This window comes from Protopterus annectens, chromosome 4.part1 (genome assembly GCF_019279795.1).
Source record: "Protopterus annectens isolate FY-2018-M chromosome 4.part1, PAN1.0, whole genome shotgun sequence".
Lineage (NCBI taxonomy): Eukaryota > Metazoa > Chordata > Ceratodontiformes > Protopteridae > Protopterus > Protopterus annectens.
In genome coordinates, this window is record NC_056734.1 from 906,448,657 (window position 1) to 906,466,435 (window position 17,779).

General features: G+C 37.5%; 1 protein-coding gene across 1 annotated transcript; it reads right to left on the reverse strand.

The window, feature by feature from the left end:
- Positions 1-6,194: 6,194 nt before the first annotated feature.
- On the reverse strand, positions 6,195-16,831 carry LOC122801114 (receptor-type tyrosine-protein phosphatase eta-like). Its single transcript, XM_044070644.1, has 2 exons — positions 16,571-16,831; positions 6,195-6,682 (listed from the first exon to the last, which is right to left on the reverse strand). The coding sequence occupies exons 1-2, from the start codon at positions 16,776-16,778 to the stop codon at positions 6,408-6,410; spliced, it is 483 nt and encodes a 160-aa protein (XP_043926579.1). The 5' UTR covers positions 16,779-16,831; the 3' UTR covers positions 6,195-6,407.
- Between the last annotated feature and the right edge of the window lie 948 nt (positions 16,832-17,779).

The window sequence follows — 17,779 nt, forward strand, 5'->3', positions numbered from 1 at the left end:
TTTGGAGATTCATTTATTATGTCCTGCTGTGGTATTATCAGAATTAGATTTTCTGCACTAATTCCTTCACTTTGCAGGTAACCCATAACCTTAGTTTCTATTTCTTTAATTTCTCCATTACTAATCTTCCTTTTTTCTTTCCCTCTTTGTATTCTTATTTGTTGTACTGCAAACTCTTCCATATCTAGACGCCTTTGCCTATATTTCTCTTGCAATATCTTTGGTGCTGCTGTTTAGTCTTGCTTTCTCCTTTGCATAAATATGTCCACATTTCTTCTTCTGATGTTTCCTGCTCCTCCGTTTTCTCTTTACATGAAGACTCATTATTTCATCATGCTATGATATAACTTGTGTTAGACTTTCTGCATTACATCCTTCACTTTGCAGATATTCTATAACTTCAGCTTCTATTTTTTAATTTCTACTTTACTAATCTTCTGTTCTACATTCCTGCTTTGTGATCTTATTTTTTGCATTGTGAAATGTTCCCTATCTTGGTGTCTTTGCCTGTATTTCTCTTTTAATACATTTGAGGATGTTTTTTGTATTGATTCATTTTTCTTTCTCCTTTGCATAAATATTGCAATATATCACATTCTGTTTTTCCCCATGTCCATATTTCTTTTTAATACCTTTTAAAAAATCTCTAGATTTTGTTCATTTTATTTTTCCATTTCCACAGTCACTTCTTTTTCCAAACGGCCAAGGTTTCTTGACCTACATAATGTTTTTCACGAATCTGTTGTATTACGAAACACAAACTTGATTTGAAGCTTTTGACAAATTTTCTTGTGCAAGTATTTTTCTTTTCTCTAATTTTTCTTTTAATCTGTTCGCATATCTTCTGTCCAGAGATTATGGGTTTCTTGCATAATATATTTATTGGCCTCAGTATTTCACTCTACCATCTTTTTTGGCCTATCAGTTTTTGTGATTTTTGTGGACTACTACTGCCTTCTGCAGCAGGGGCAAGTGCATCTCCTCCTGAGTCTGATCTAACCCCATTGTCGGAATGTTTCCATGTCTTGTGGATTCATCACTGTCAGTTTTTCCAGATCTGGCACCAGTGTGTCTACAAGGACTTGGCACTTTTTCATCCTGGGACTTGTGTACTAAGCTATCTTTTTTTTATTTTAACCTACTTCTGTCTATAATATATACTATACAAAATACAGTCTATATATCAGTGTCATGCTGGTGATATTTTGTATAAAAAACAGGGTATGCCTCATGAAGGTACTCAGCAAGACTTGAGCTTGAATTCAATTCCAGCAATGCTAGTCTTCATTGCTTGCTTATTTTATCATTTCTCCATCTGAACCCCCAACCAAGGCCATCAGTGTCATTCATTCATTCTGCATGCTATATCCTTCCATAAACAGTTCCTCTGCTGGTTATCACCATATATGCCAGTGAGGTTAAGGCTATGTTATAAAAGGGTTAAATTACCTTATTTTTCATAGGCTGTGAAATTTTCCTTCCAATGGCATGGCTACTCATGCAAAACACATGTTTGTATATTATATGTCAGTAATAATGTTGCATTTGCTATGATTACACTTAGAACACAGCAAAAGAAGCATTTTCATAACAAGCAAGTATACAAAGTTTAATTATGTCATACTTTGTGGAGTCTGACAACACATGTACTAGAAAGTTATCACACTCTTTTTATACAAAGACTGTGAAGGGAAGAACCAACATCAGTCACCTGCATAGATGAATGCATTTTGTAAAACATACAACACTAAGCATTAAAACTATGTTATGATAATCATGTCACCCTTGCAAAATGGTCAGTGCATATACTGGCCAAGTAACTCAGATCTCTGCTATGAACCTCAGGTCAGCAGGATTAACACACAACTTATATTCACTCACCATGGAAGGTGTAACCTCAATGAAAAATCTAATTCTATCATGCTAAATATTGCCTATGCATAATTCTTTCTGTTTCTCTTAAGTGCCTGAATACGACTGTTTTCCTGTGTGCCCGTTTATTATTCAATTGAGGAAAGTCAAATATTAAGAATGACAAAGTTAACACACAATGAAAATTGTAAAGTCCTTTCAGAGCTGCTGGAGAACATCTGTCGTCCTGCAGGTAAACCAGAAGAATGGGGAACGGGAGCTCAGGTGGACTTCTCTTAGGGTTTGCAGCTGTGTTCACTAAATATTGAACAATGAAACTTAATTATCAGATTTACTGTTGAAAATACCATGCTAAGATTTGAGTCTTAACATAGGTACTTGAAGCAACTTCTATACTGTGGGTTACTCTGTTACATACCTTTAATTAAAAAACATATGAAAACATTCCAGACACACTATTTTTGATAATCAATTTTCTAAAGCAAAAAAGGATTAAGAGCAATACGGCTAGACAATGGCCATGGCAATTAAAGATATCTTTAGTTCTTCAAAAGATTTATACAACCTCCACTATAAAAAGAAAACAACAAAACTTGCATTGAAATTAAAACATCATATCACAACTCATATTTCTGGTATTGGATCATTTCTCCATCGACCTCCGCTGATAATTGACTCATTCCAAATTGGACTTTCCCGGTTAACAAATGTTAAATAAATATATGTATGCATCTATTTATCTATCTAACTCTAACAAGCTATGTTTCTACCTATGCATAAATCTTTCTGTTTCTTTTTATTGTGTGAGTCTGCCTGTTTTCCTGCCTACCCATTTATTAGTCAAATGATGAAAGTTAAGAAAAATTTGAAAGACCTTTAACAGCTATAGGAGAACATTTATAAACTTGTAGAAAAACCAGTAGAGTAGAGAAACGACTCTTAACATAGAATTCTCTTAGTCTTTCAGGCTATGTTTACAAAATATTGAAACTATGACATTTAAATATCAGATTTATTGTTGAAAAACACTGAGCTTTGATTCAAGCCTTCTATACTCCGGATTACTCCGTTACATTCTTTTAATTATAAAAAAAATACGAAAAAGGTCCAGATAGCCTGTTTTAAATAATCAAATTACTAAAGCAAAAAAGGTTTAAGGCAAAAAAGGGTTAAGAGCAATACAGCTAGACAGTGGCAATGCCAATTAAAGATATCTTTAGTTCCTCAAAAGATTTATACAACCTGCACTATAATAAGAAAATAATGCAACTTGTATAGAAATTAAAACATTGTAGCACAACAATTATTTCTGGCATAAAACTATTTTTAAGAAGATATAAATTATTCCTTCCACAATGAGAAATAGCAGTATGTAATTAAGAGCTTAAGTTAAATCTAAAGTGTACCTTTGAATAAAACCAAATGAATGCTAATAATGGTGACATTTGGTTCATTTCTCATGTCAAGAAGAGTAGGACACAACATTCCAATGATAATTAAATGTTTGATACACTTCACACTCACACATTCCAATGATAATTAAATGTTTGATACACTTCACACTACTCAAGACTGGTGTGGTATCCTTCAAGGCCCCTGAGACAGTGGAAACCACAACCCAAGCTGCGGAAGCCCTTACAAATGCCTTCTATGAACACCTCCAGGACTGCATGGATCAGGCAATCCCAAATAAAACCAAGACTCTTTCCACAAAGGGCAAACGTCCAGTCTGGTGGACCCCAGCCATTAACAAACTTTACAATAAGAGGAGAAAGCTATTACATGATAGAACAAAATCCATAAAAGGGAAGTCACCCCTGATCATTATTAGTAAAAAAATACGAGCACTCATAAAATCAACTAAGGCCAATTTTGAGAGAAAAATTGCCATGGATTCAAGGACAATCATAAGGCCTTTTTCAGCTATGTTAGGAACCTGGGTGGAAACTCCCAGATATGCTCAGAATTAGTCCAAAATGATACAAAATCACTGAACCCACAGGCGTTGCCAACATACTGGCAGACAGGTTCAGTGCAAACTCACCCCTCTCCCCTAAAGGAGAGATAACTATCCCAGCAGTGTAGCCTCCCAGACATCTCAAATGTACAGGTGAAAGCTGCTCTCTCTAAAGCTAAAAACACAGCATCAATGGGACCGGATGGTGTCCCGGCTGTGTGCTACATGAGCTAAATGAGGAATTAAACCGCACATAAGGCAGCTGTTTAATCTCAGCCTTACCACAGGATACGTGCCCAAGGAGTGGCGTACGGCAACTGTGGTCCCACTCCACAAAGGTGGTGCCTCTACGGACCCTGGTAATTACTGCCCCATAAGCTTAACAAGTCTAGTCTGCAAAGCTATGGAGAGGATCATAATGGAGCTCATAAACAAAGATATAGGGGACTTGCAGACATTGGACCCGACCCAGTTTGGCCGTCAAGGGAAGATCATGCCTTTTGAACTTGGTCGACTTCTTGAAACAGTCACCAAGGCCATTGATGAGGAAAGGCAGTCCATACAGCCTACCTTGACCTTGCAAAGGCTTCGACACAATACCCCACTTGGGTATTGTAGAAAAACTACCAGCTTAAATGTAAACCCATATGTCACAAGATGGGTTGCAAACTGGCTTAAGGACAGAACCCACAGGGTTAGAGTTGCTGGAGCTATGTCAGACTCCAAGCGGTCACAAGTGGTGTCCCACAGCTCGGTCCTTGGCCCCTATTGTTGGCATCTACTTCTCAGAAGTACAGGCCAACATGGGAGGACTTTGGCTGACAAAGTTTGCAGGCGACCATAAACTGGGCGCCATAGTGGAAAGTGCATCGGACACGGATATCCTTCAGAAGGGACTCACGAAACAGATAGCTGGTGCCAGAGCCATGGCCTGAAGTTAAACACCAAAAATGTATAGTCATACCCTTCGGGAAAAACAAGGTAACCCCAAGCTACCATATAGGTGGCAATCCACTAAGCACAGAAGAGGTTATCAGGGACCTGGGGACCCAGGTTGACAGTGGCCTTTCTTTTGACACTCACGTTGCTAAAGTGGTTAGAAAGACCTTCTACATTGCCCACCTGATCATGAAGGGATTAACATCCAGATCTAGTGAGGTCATTGTTCCCCTGTACTCTTCACTTTTCAGACCAATGATCGAGTACAATGCCCCATTCAGGATGTATCTCGCCCGACATCTGCAGCAATTGGAGAGACCCCAAAGTTTCTCACCAAAAGGATAAAGGGACTCCAAAATCTGTCATATGCTGCCAGATTGAAGAAACTCCAGCTCTATTCAGTCGCATACCATCTGCTCAGAGGTGACATGTGCCTGACATACAAGGCCATGTCCAACCCGGAATTAATGGACGTGCTCCACCTCAAAATCCAAATCCACCAAAACCACTAGAGCAAGCGACTTAAACCTTAGCACGTATATAAATAGGACGTGCTGGAGGGATAGATTTATCACTCAGAGACTCCCTATGCTGTGGAATAGAGTCCCGGTCCATGTGAGGCAGAGCACCTCGCTGGCTCTGTTCAAGAGAAATCTTGACCTGTGGATGGGAGATCGTAGGTTTACACCGGGAATCATCTCTGTGTCACTGCTGGACAGAGGCACAACAAATTAATGGGTACAGTATTTTTTCATATAAGGGGTGGCGTAAGCCACAAAAATTCGGGCTAGGCTTATAAATGCCTTGGGGCAGATAGCCTAGTATAAACCTATGAACCTATGAACCTATGATAGATAATAATATGTGTAGAATGATGACTAATTAAATATAACAATTAATGATCAATTTTCTGAATAAATTAATAAGCCTTTAAAAGTGACCTAAAGGCATACTTAAAATATGTAAAATATTTATCAAGCTTTATAGTGGAGGCATAGCAACAGCAAAGATAATGATATGCTATCAAAAGGATAACAAAATCAAAACAAAAATGCATAGTCATGAAAATAAACTTTTCTTACAGCAACTACCCTTAAATATTTTATTTTTACAGATAGACAAGTATGTTTTTTAAAGGAAATTGTAATCAGTTTTTTAGAATTTTTATGAAAAGAAAAAAATATATAACTTATTGCAGCAAAATCAAAGTTCGAACTTCTGTGGGTGACAACCACAATCCCTTGACTAAGTAACGCAAACCAGAATATTTTCTTTTAAAATATAGTATTTAATTATCTTGAATTGCATCTTAAATTATCTGTTTCTTAGAAAACTCATATTTAAAAAGTGTAATTCTGTTTTTGAATAGCTTTCAAATTATCTATATATTTTACATGCTGCCACTGATGGTGCAAACTAAAACATACTTTGCAAACTGCTACAGGTTTCTTGGTCTGCTGTTGGCCTTACTTAGTTAAACAGTATTTACTTCTCAGCAGAAATATCTGCATGTGTGTTCTTTCTATTTCAAACATAGTTCAGAAATCCATGAAAGGATTTTTTCATAAACAGATATTCATTTTTACTCATAAAAGTCACGCTTTATAAGGGAAACTATCTGAGAGCAAAAAGAAATGATTTAATGAAGTATCTTACCAGTATAACCTTTAACTGTTTCAGCCACTCCTATTGTGACTCCATCAGCAGCCACTGTTTCAACTATATATGAGTATTCATCCCCACATTGAAGATCACATATTGTTTCTGATGTGTCAAAAACTTCTCTTCCTTCTTCATAATCTGGCAGCCCAAAGATATGGTATGTCACATGACTACAGTCTGGAGCATCCCACTTTAATGACATACATGAAGTGTTCACTTCTGAAACATGCAAATTTAAAACTGGAAGGGGCTCTGTAATGAGAAATAAAACAATATGATAGATGGCTCCAGCTGGTGTTTGTGACCAAAATAAATAATTTTCTTTTTTCTTTCTTTTTTATATCCTCTTTAATTCATTTCCCTCACCTCGCTTAAATTTTCTAAATGAGTTTCTTGCACTTTATCTAACTACATATCTATCTATCATGCAACTCTATCACAAGCTGTGTATTTTTATGGCTATATAATATATAGTTGTAAGTATCTATTTATCTATCTAGTTTTAACAATATCCATATTGGAACTTCTGTGTCAGCCTAGGCTTCCTGCCCCCCCCCCCACAACACCCTGTGCAAGTGATGATAACTGTGCCATATCTCTGCTTTCTATCTTTTGTACTCATGGATACAAAAGCTGTCTCTGATGCTCAGGGTGCATAGCTAACTTAGTGCTTACTATATCTGCATTTGTATTGTTGAACTGTTGTACTTTTGAGGTATATTTGCCTTTGAAAGTTAGGCAGTTGATAACATCGAAATTTCACAACATTATAGTCAATGCTCTTATAAGGGTGTTGATGTCAGAACCTGCAATGTGTATCATTACTTTCTAACTTCTCTCTTTAATGATCTTCCAGGACAAATGTGTGGTGCACATCATAAGTCACACCATCATATTCAGATCTTAGGATTATATGACAGCACTGTAGTCATACCTCATCAGAACAGTATGCTCTCTTTTGCATGTACCTCTATAGACACATGCAGCAGCTGGAGAGACCACTGGTCTTTCTCAGGAAGATAACATATGGCATGACGTATGTGGATAAATTAATAGATTAAAAGCCATATCATTGTCATCTCTCGGTTATAGGATGAGGTAACATCTGCCATGCCTGACCTCCAGGCTAGTGTCTTTCCATGCCTTGTTGGAATGGCTGCATATCCAGACATCTGATATAGCTGATGACATCAACAGTGTCCATTGACAATATCGTAATAACAGTGTCCCACATGCTGCAGTAAATGCTTCTCTTTAATGTCAAGCCAGAGCAGACATAATTGACTGTAGTAAGACTAGAATCCCTACCTAAGGACACAGACTACAGAACACAGTAAGTAACACAAGCACCACAGCACAAGTCTGACTTTTGTAAGACTGCAGCTGAGCTTATAGTACATGACATAAGCAGTCCATGTGTATGACAAAATGTTGGCAGGCCTGCATTGGTTTATAGCTTCACAGATACATACGAGGTTACTACCATAATGGCCCAAGGTCCATAGGTTCATAAGAGGTTACTAAGCTAATGGCCCTATGACGTTGTTGTACCATTGTTCCATTAAAGACCAAGATATGTAGTCCAGCTTTGTGAATCCATGATTAGCACTGGCTGACCCTGTCTGAATGACATAGGTGAAACCACCCCCCCAGGGTAAATCTACACTTTGCCATCCAATTGTTCTGGTTATGCTTAAATAGGGTTGACGAGTTCAGTTTCACATGAATTGTGAGTTTTTTCCATAGGAGTGGCAATCTCTTAGAGACATAGAGACATAGCATGAAGTGAGTGAGTCTTGTCACATGTGATTTGCAGAGGTGCAGCATTTCCTTTAAGTCAGAGTTCAAGACTGCTCTATATGCCAGCCATAAGTCACCTCTCAGCAATCTTTATGTTACACAGTACAGTGACAGGGCCTTCAGTCTGTCCATGTAGATGATGTGTTGGAAGTCCCTGGATATTCTTAGTGAGAAACCTCTGAGTTCTCTCTTGCTGCTGCAAGTTTCGTGATGTACATGCAAAAGGGAGCATTGTACTGTATTACTGGTCTGATGAGGGATGAGTACAGTATAGTTATAACATCCTTAGTCTTGGATGATATGCCCTCACTTGTAAGGTGTGCAACATAAAGGGCCTTCATTACCACTGTGGTTGCCATCAACCTGCATTCCAAAATCTCTCACCATTGGGATTAGAACATAAGGGTATTATTAACAGTGTAATTTGCATGGACTTTTCCTTTGTCAAAAGGGATAATAGTGCATTATTTTGGGTTAACTGTAAGTCTGTGGCTTTGGCAACTATCATCTATGTATGTAAGCACCCTTTTAGTATGTTGACATAATTTGGGGATTCAGTGACCGTACCGAGTTTGCAGTTATCAGCGAATTTGTTGAGCCACATGCCATCTTTATTTGCCTGATTCTCTTAGTAATACACTCCAAACAGTATGAGGCACAGCACCAATCTGCGTGAGACACCACTGGTAGCAGGTCTGCTGGTTGAAGTGGAATTCCCACCTATGACTTTATTCATTCTGTTGCTGGGTTAATTGGCTAGCCATCTAATAATGTATCAGTTAATTCCAAGGTGGGTGAGTTCTGCAGTGATGCCTCAGTGGGGGACTGCATCAAATCCATTGTGCAAGTTGCGACAGGCAGTATGTACTGATATGCCTTCATCCAGGGCTTTGGTGACACACCTGAAGAATTTCACTAGTTTAAACAAGCATGATCTGCCCTTGACAAAACCATAGTGTGTCAGGTGAAGAGTTTGAAGATCACCAATGTCCTTGTTGATAAGGTCCAGTATGATTCTCTCCATGATCTTACAGACAAGGCTGGTCATGTTTATGGATGTATACTTCCCTGGGTCAGTTGACGGACCATATTCTGTGCAAAGGTATTACAGTTGCTGTTTTCTCTTCTGCCAGGACAACACCAATACTTGGACTGTGGTTGAAAAGAGTATCTATTGGTTCTGCTAACTCTTGTTTTAGATGTTTAGTAAGCAGGCTGGGAGGCAGGGGTCTGAACTTGTTGCCAAACCTGTCTGTGAACAGGTTGGCTATGTCTTCAACTTGAGTATGAGTGGTTTTGTCCACTCTGAATTTGGTGCAAAGCCAGGCTTTCCCTTTAACATTACAGACATAGCGAAAGAACGCCTTGTGATTATCTTAGTTATGGATACTAATCTAGTTTTGTAATTAGCTTCAGAGGACTTTACAAAATGTCTAGTTTGCTTGCTCAAGCTATGGAGTGTGTTCTTCTACTGAGACTCTTCCCTCTTATTCATGAACATCAGTTTCTTTCTCTTGTATAATCTATGTTTTTAGACGTCCATCAGGGCAGCTTTTGCCATGAGAAAATTGTGATCCATTCTGGTACAGCTAAGTCTATACACTTGTAAAGGTGTTTATAGAGGGCATTTGTGTACACCTCCATATAAGACTCTTCACTGTCAGTGGTGGCAGAAGGTTTTAAACTATATATGACATCGGTTAAGAGGCTATAGTTTTTGCAGAGATTTTTCTACCTTTTGAATCCTGAGAAAGGGTCAGATATGATTGTTACATTGAACATGACTGATTTAGGGTCAGACCTTACAAGGGAGGGTGTCACTTATGGGGTGGTACACCAATCTCCCATATTATTGAGTTCTAGGTCAGTGGCATTCCATCCCCTTGTGAGAGTGCACACTAACTGTTTCAGGGCATTTGTGTTTACAAACTGCAGGAACCTTAGGGTGAGCATTTTTGAGCTCATATCTGTATCCCAATCAATGGAAAGATAGTTAAAATGACATATGTCTAGCATTTTCGCTGTATTATGAGTGACGCAAGTAAGTCCAGGAAGGCACTTTGTGGTTTTCATGGTTTATGTTGGTGGACCTGTAGCTAACAATGATGTGGGAGGTTTCCAACAGTTAGCTGGACTTGTAGTAACTCTTGGGAGTAGTACTGCTGAACCAGTCTTGAGGTGTACTTCTCTTTTATGAAGACAGATACACCTTTTCCTTTGGTTCTTTCATGTTCATTTTGTGGCCTGAAGGTGTGGAAGACATTATAGACTTTCAAGGCCAGAGTACTCTCTGTGTCCCTAAACCATGTCTGTGTGACTGCACAAACATCATCTTCCCAAATAAGAAGTGCATCCATTGAGTGTAGTTTCTAATTTAGACTCCTAGCATTAAGTAGCATGAGCTTGAGTTTGTCTTTTGAAGACATTTTTATATCAGGAAATTGGTTCTTATGACAATGCCTAACAAAGTTACTGTGGCGGGAGAAGTACTTTGGCCAGTAACCAAAAGGCAAGATGTGACAAATGAAGACCATCCCTGGAAAAGCAGCATGGTCTGTCAACCATATCATCCCAGCCTGATAGACTACTGGATCTCCCTGGAGTAATACCAGTACCTAAGCCTATTGTTGAAGTTCATCATCTTAGGTGAAGGTAGAATGCTGCTTAGGGCTATGGACATAACTGTGTGGTACACATAATCTAAGAGATCAGTCATATCTCTCTTTATATAGTCCAGTGAGGTACATCTCAAGTCATTTACTCCAACATGAAGTACGACAGAGTTGTAACTGTGGTTGTTGTTGAAAGACTTCAGTGCTTGCATGAGTTTGCAGATCCTCGCATCTGACAGGCAGCTGACTGTAAGTTCTCCTTGTACAACCTAGTGAGGAGGACATGTGTGTGCCTCATTATGGATTCACCTATGACAAAGACAGTGGTTTTGAGTTGCTTTGCTTTAAGGACTTAATGGGTGAGACACTAATATGTTTGTTTTTATGTCTAGTGTGTTCCTTTGGAACTGACATCCATGCAGAAGGTTTGCATTTTTGAAGTCTCTGCTCTTTTGGTAAGTTTCTAATGAGTACTTCTGCATACGTGGGTATATCTGTTGTGCATTTGGTTTGGTGAGGATATGAAGTATATGTGTGTTGACAACCTGTTTGATATCTGGTTTGTTGTTACCTGAGAGAGAAAGAACATTTATTCTAGATATGTTGTATACTTGAATCTCTCACATATTGAATTGGAAAGTTTTAGGAGTACATGGTGATCACTATACATGAGACAAGAGAAACCTAGCTGTGCAAACACAAGTACCATCATTAAGCATATTTAAATGGTTGTTGTAAGCAGATCAATTTTGTGAGCAGCAGCAAATGGGCCTGGCTATGAGGGACACAGGTGCTGCCCCAGAGGCTGAAATAGGCTCCCACTGCCTGTGAAGTAGTACTATTCAATGACCCTGTTCAATCTCAACCTTGACTTCTGGTTGGGTAATTGTATAGTCACGTCTGAGCTGGCACCTATCTCCCTCATGGACAGAGGCAGCTGGTGCTGCTCACCTATATGCTGTGCTAAAAGCAACCATTCAACTAGCTCAATAAGGGTACTTGTGTTTTTACATAGCTAGGCTTCTACACACCCTAGTGATATTTGGCTAGCAGTGTCATATGACCCTATAAAGCTATGTGCCTATACAGGCCTCACAACCTGTTGATCCCCACATGGCCTGTTGGTGTCATCTGTTATAAGTTCATCTACAGTCCTTTCTAAATCAGACTAGTGTAATGGCTCTTGTATAATGTACTGTGTTCTTTAGTCTGTGTACCTTAGGCAGGTATGGGTTCTCATCTCACTGCAGTTGTTTGTGTGGAACATTGTTATATTGTCCTCACCAGACAATGCTGATGTCATCAACTATGAAGTGTTGTCTGACACACTCCAAATCAGACTTGAGCTGTGTTGCTTGCATTAAATAAAACTCCCTCCCCTATAAACGCAAACCCAGACAACCCTAGCCATACTGCTAACGCCTTCAACACCTTTTTTATTGAAACCATTCAATCTCTTGCTAGACAACTGAACACCAATAACTTTTACCCTCCAAATAATCTTATGGATTCATCCCAAAACTTCACTCTTCATCCAATCCCTACCTCCTTCATCTATAAGCTTATTCTTAAACTTAAACCCTGTACCCCCTCTGCTGACAAACTCCCCTCTCTCTTTCTTCAAAAGGCTGCTAAACAGATTGCATACCCTATATCTTTACTCATTAATAGGACTATCCAAGAAGGAACCATACCAGATATATGGAAAATCTCTCATATCATCCCACTACACAAAGGTGGAAACTCTATTGACTTTACTAACTTTAGACCTATTGCTCTTCTCTCTCCTCTTAAGATTATGGAGAAATGCATTCATCAGCAACTCATACATTATCTCTCTTCTCACAACATAATTGCCAACTGTCAACATGGCTTTAGGCCCCATCATAGCACCTCCACTGCCCTCCTTTCTTTCATGGATACTACCAACAACTATCGAAACTCCAACATCTTCTCATCTGCTCTATTTATTGACCTCTCCAAAGCTTTTGACATGGTGAACCACTCTTCCCTTATTAATATACTTAAATCCCTCTGATTTGATAACCTGGCTTTTAAAATGGTTTACCTCCTATCTTAACAACAGACATCAAGCCGTCCTTTGGGACAATCATATCTCTTCTCTATTGCCTGTTTCAATTGGAGTCCCTCAGGGCTCTATCCTAGGTCCACTTCTCTTCTCCCTATACATAAACGATCTCAACACAGTCATCCCTCAAGCTACCTGCATCCAATATGCTGACGACTCAACAATCATTTGCTCAGCATCCACCCCACAGAACTACTGTCTCTAACTCAAACTACCTTTAACACTGTAGAAACTTGGTTTACTAGACGATACCTCCTCCTTAATGCTAAAACAAAACTTCTCCTTTTTCTCCTACCACTCGAGCCTCCCCATTAAACTTCAACATTTTGTCTAATGACACTACTGTTATTTCTCCTGACACAACAACTAAACTGCTAGGAATTACCATCGACAACAATCTGACTTTTGATCAACACATCAATAACACCATCAAAACTGTTAAAAAAATAGGATCATTATACCGTATCAAACCTTTTCTCACACCTTCTACCAGAGCTACTATTGCCCACTCCCATCTTATATCTACTCTCTTCTACCTCACCAATCTTCACTAACCTTAAGAAGGCCAACCTAAATAAACTTGCAACTTGTTATAATAGCATTGCCCGATTTGCCACCAGCAACCCTTTCAAAACACACCACTGTCACAACCTAAAACTCCTAGGCTGGCTTGAGCTACAAAACTGTCTTTTGATCTCACAACTTACCATTGCTCACAAGATACTCTATCAACCTTATAACACCCCTATACTTTCTCAACTCTTAATCCCTTACAATAATCTTACCTCCCTTCGATCTTCTTCCAAACTCATGACTAAATCAGTAAAGTCCCATAACCTAGCTGGTGACTCTCTTTTCACTAATACTATAGGAAGGATATGGAATCAGCTACCCACTGATATCACTCTAACCTCCTCCTTACCTCTGTTCAAACAAAAAATCAAACTGTATTTCCAAAATCACTGGCTCTGTTCCTGTTGGACTCCTGACTAATTTCTTCTTTCACCTCCACCACAAGAACTCTACACTTTACTTAGTAAATATACTTACTCCTACTTCTTATTGCCCTGTTACTATCCTCTCATGCTCTAACCTACTCTTCCTTTCTCTCTCCCCTGTCATCTTATACACATTCTTACCCTTCTCCTCTCCAGACTATTTCTTCTTTCCCTCTTCCTCCTTTTTATTCCCTTCTTATCTCCTGTTTTACTTCTCTTCTTCTTATTTCTTTTGAAACCTTCTTGCTAATCCTAATTTTTCATAATGCTTTATACTGAACAACAATCTTTGTAATGCTTTTTACTGAACAACAATTTTTTTTTTATAGTATGTTCCTTAGATACTTCATGTATATTTTTTTGTTTATTCATGTTACTAAATGATAATTCACTTTGTACTTAATTATGTACTCTGTAAATTGTCCCATTGAAATATAGTATGAGTGGAGCTTTTCTCCTCGGGCCTCTACTGAAAATGGACATATATCCAGCTAGACTAGCCCGGTTAACAAATGTAAAATAAATAAATAAAATAAAATAAATACTGTGTTCTGTAGTCTGTGTACTTAAGTACAGGTTCTAGTCTCACTGCAGTCAACTGGTGTGTGTATGTGTGTGTGTGTGTGTGTGTGTGTGTGTGTGTGTGTGTGTGTGTGTGTGTGTGTGTGTGTGTGTGTGTGTGTGTGTGTGTGTGTGTGTGTGTGTCTGATGTGTCAAAAACTTCTCTTCCTTCTTCATAACCTGGCCGCCCAGAGATATGGTATGTCACATGACTACAGTCAGGAGCATCCCACTTTAATGACATACATGAAGTGTTCACTTCTGAAACATGCAGATTTGAGACTGGTAGGGGCTCTGTAATGAGAAATAAAACAATATGATAGATGGATGCAGCTGGTGTTTGTGACCAAAATAAATATTTTTTTTCTTTTTTTTCTTTCTTTACATCCTCTTTTACTCATTTCCCTCACCTCATTTACATTTTCTAAATAAGTTTCTTGCACTTTATCTAATAAATATCTATCATGTAACACAATCACAGACTGTGTATTATTTATGGCTATACAATATATATTTGTATATATTTATTTACCTAATATTAACAAAACAGAGTTGTACCTATGCATAAATCTTTCTGTTTCTCTTGATTGTGTTATTCTGCCTGTTTTCCATGTGTACCATTTATTAGTCAAAAGACAAAAGTCAAGAAATATTTGAAAGTCCTTTAATAGCTGCCAGAGAACATTTGTAAACCTGTAGAAAAAACAGTAGAGTAGAGAAAGGACTCTTACATAAATTTCTCTTATTCTTTCAGGTTAAGTTTGCAAAATATTGAAGCAATGAAATTTAAATATCAGATTTTTGGGGAAAACACTGTGCTATGATATGTGTCTTAAGATGGATTTTTGAAGCAATGACTACACTCTGGATTACTCTGTTACATTCTTTTAATTAAAAAAAATATATATGAAAAAGTTCCAGACAGCCTGTTTTAGATTATCAAGTTTTTAAAGCATAAAAGGATTTAGAGCAATACAGCTAGACAGTGGAGATGTGAATTAAAGATATTTTTAGTTCCTCAAATGATTTATACAACCTGCACTATAATAAGAAAATAATGCAACGTGTATAGAAATTAAAACATTGCAGCACAACTCATATTTCTGGCATAAAACTGTTTTAAGTAGATATAAAGTATTCCTTACACAATGAAAAATAGCAGTATGTAATTAAGAGCTTAAGTTCAATCTAAAGTGTACCTTTGAATACAACCAAATGAATGCTAATAATGGTGACATTTTGTTTCATTTCTCATATCAAGAAGTGTAGGACACATCATTCCAATGATAAATAAATGTTTGATAGATAGTAATAAGTGTAGAAAGATAACTAATTAAATATAAGAATTAATGATCAATTTTCTGAATAAATGAATAAGCCTTTAAAAGTGAACTAAAGACTTACTTAAAATATGCAAAATATTTATCAGTCTTCATAGTGGAAGCATTGCAACAGCATAGCTAATGATATGCTAGCAAAATGATAACAAAATCAAAACATAAATGCATAGTCTTCAAAATAAACTTTTCTCACAGCAACTACCCTTGAAAATTTTATTTTTTATAGATAGACAAATATGTTTTTCAAAGTAAATTGTGATCAGTTTTTAGAATTTTATGAAAAGAAAAAAAATAATATGCTACTGCACAAAAATCAAAGTTCGAACTTCTAAGGGTGACAACCACAATCCTTAGAATAAGTAACACAGACCAGATTTTTTTTTTTTAAATATAGTATTTAATTATCTTGATTTGCATCTTAAATTATCTATTTCTTGTAAAACGCATATTTAAAAAGTGTAATTCTATTTCTTAAATAGATTTCAAATTATCTATATATTTTACATGCTGCCACTGGTGTTGCAAAATAAAACATACTTTGCAAACTGCTGCAGGATTTTTTGTCTGTTGTTGGCCTTAGTTAAAGGGTATTTACTTCTCAGCAGAAATATTTGCATGTGTGTTCTTTCTATTTCAAATGTTTTTGTCATACACAGACATTAATTTTTACTCATCAAAGTCTTGCTTTATAAGGGAAACTATCTTAGAGCAAAAAGAAATGACTTAGTGAAGTATCTTACCAGTATAACCTTTAACTGTTTCAGCAACTCCTTTTGTGACTCCATCAGCAGCCACTGTTTCAACTTGAAATGAGTATACATCCCCACATTGAAGATCACATATTGTTTCTGATGTGTCAAAAACTTCTTTTCCTTCTTCATAATCTGGCAGCCCAGAGATATGGTATTTTACATGACTACAGTCAGGTGCATCCCACGTTAATGACATACATGAAGTGTTCACTTCTGAAACATGCAAATTTGAGACTGGAAGGGGCTCTGTAATGAGAAATAAAGCAATATGATAGATGGATCCAGCTGGTGTTTGTGACCAAAATAAATAATTTTCTTTGTTCTTTCTTTCTTTATATCCTTTTTAATTCATTTCCCTCACCTCACTTAAATTTTCTAAATGAGTTTCTTGCACTTTATCTAACTACATATCTATCTATCATGCAACTCTATCACAAGCTGTGTATTTTTATGGCTATATAATATATAGTTGTAAGTATCTATTTATCTATCTAATTTTAACAATATCCATTTTGGAACTTCTGTGTCAGCCTAGGCTTCCTGCCCCCCCCCCACAACACCCTGTGCAAGTGATGATAACTGTGCCATATCTCTGTTTTCTATCTTTTGTACTCATGGATACAAAAGCTGTCTCTGATGCTCAGGGTGCATAGCTAACTTAGTGCTTAGTATATCTGCATTTGTGTTGCTGAACTGTTGTACTTTTGAGGTATATTTGCCTTTGAAAGTTAGGCAGCTGATAACATCGAAATTTCACAACATTATAGTCAATGCTCTTTTAAGGGTGTTGATGTCAGAACCTGCAATGTGTATCATTACTTTCTAACTTCTCTCTTTAATCATTTTCCAGGACAAATGTGTGGTGCACATCATAAGTCACACCATCATATTCAGATCTTAGGATTATATGACAGCACTGTAGTCATACCTCATCAGAACAGTATGCTCTCTTTTGCATGTACCTCTATAGACACATGCAGCAGCTGGAGAGACCACTGGCCTTTCTCAGGAAGATAACATATGGCATGATGTATGTGGATAAATTAATATATTAAAAGCCATGTCATTGTCATCTCTCGGTTATAGGATGAGGTAACATCTGCCATGCCTGACCTCCAGGCTAGTGTCTTTCCATGCCTTGTTGGAATGGCTGCATATCCAGACATCTGATATAGCTGATGACATCAACAGTGTCCA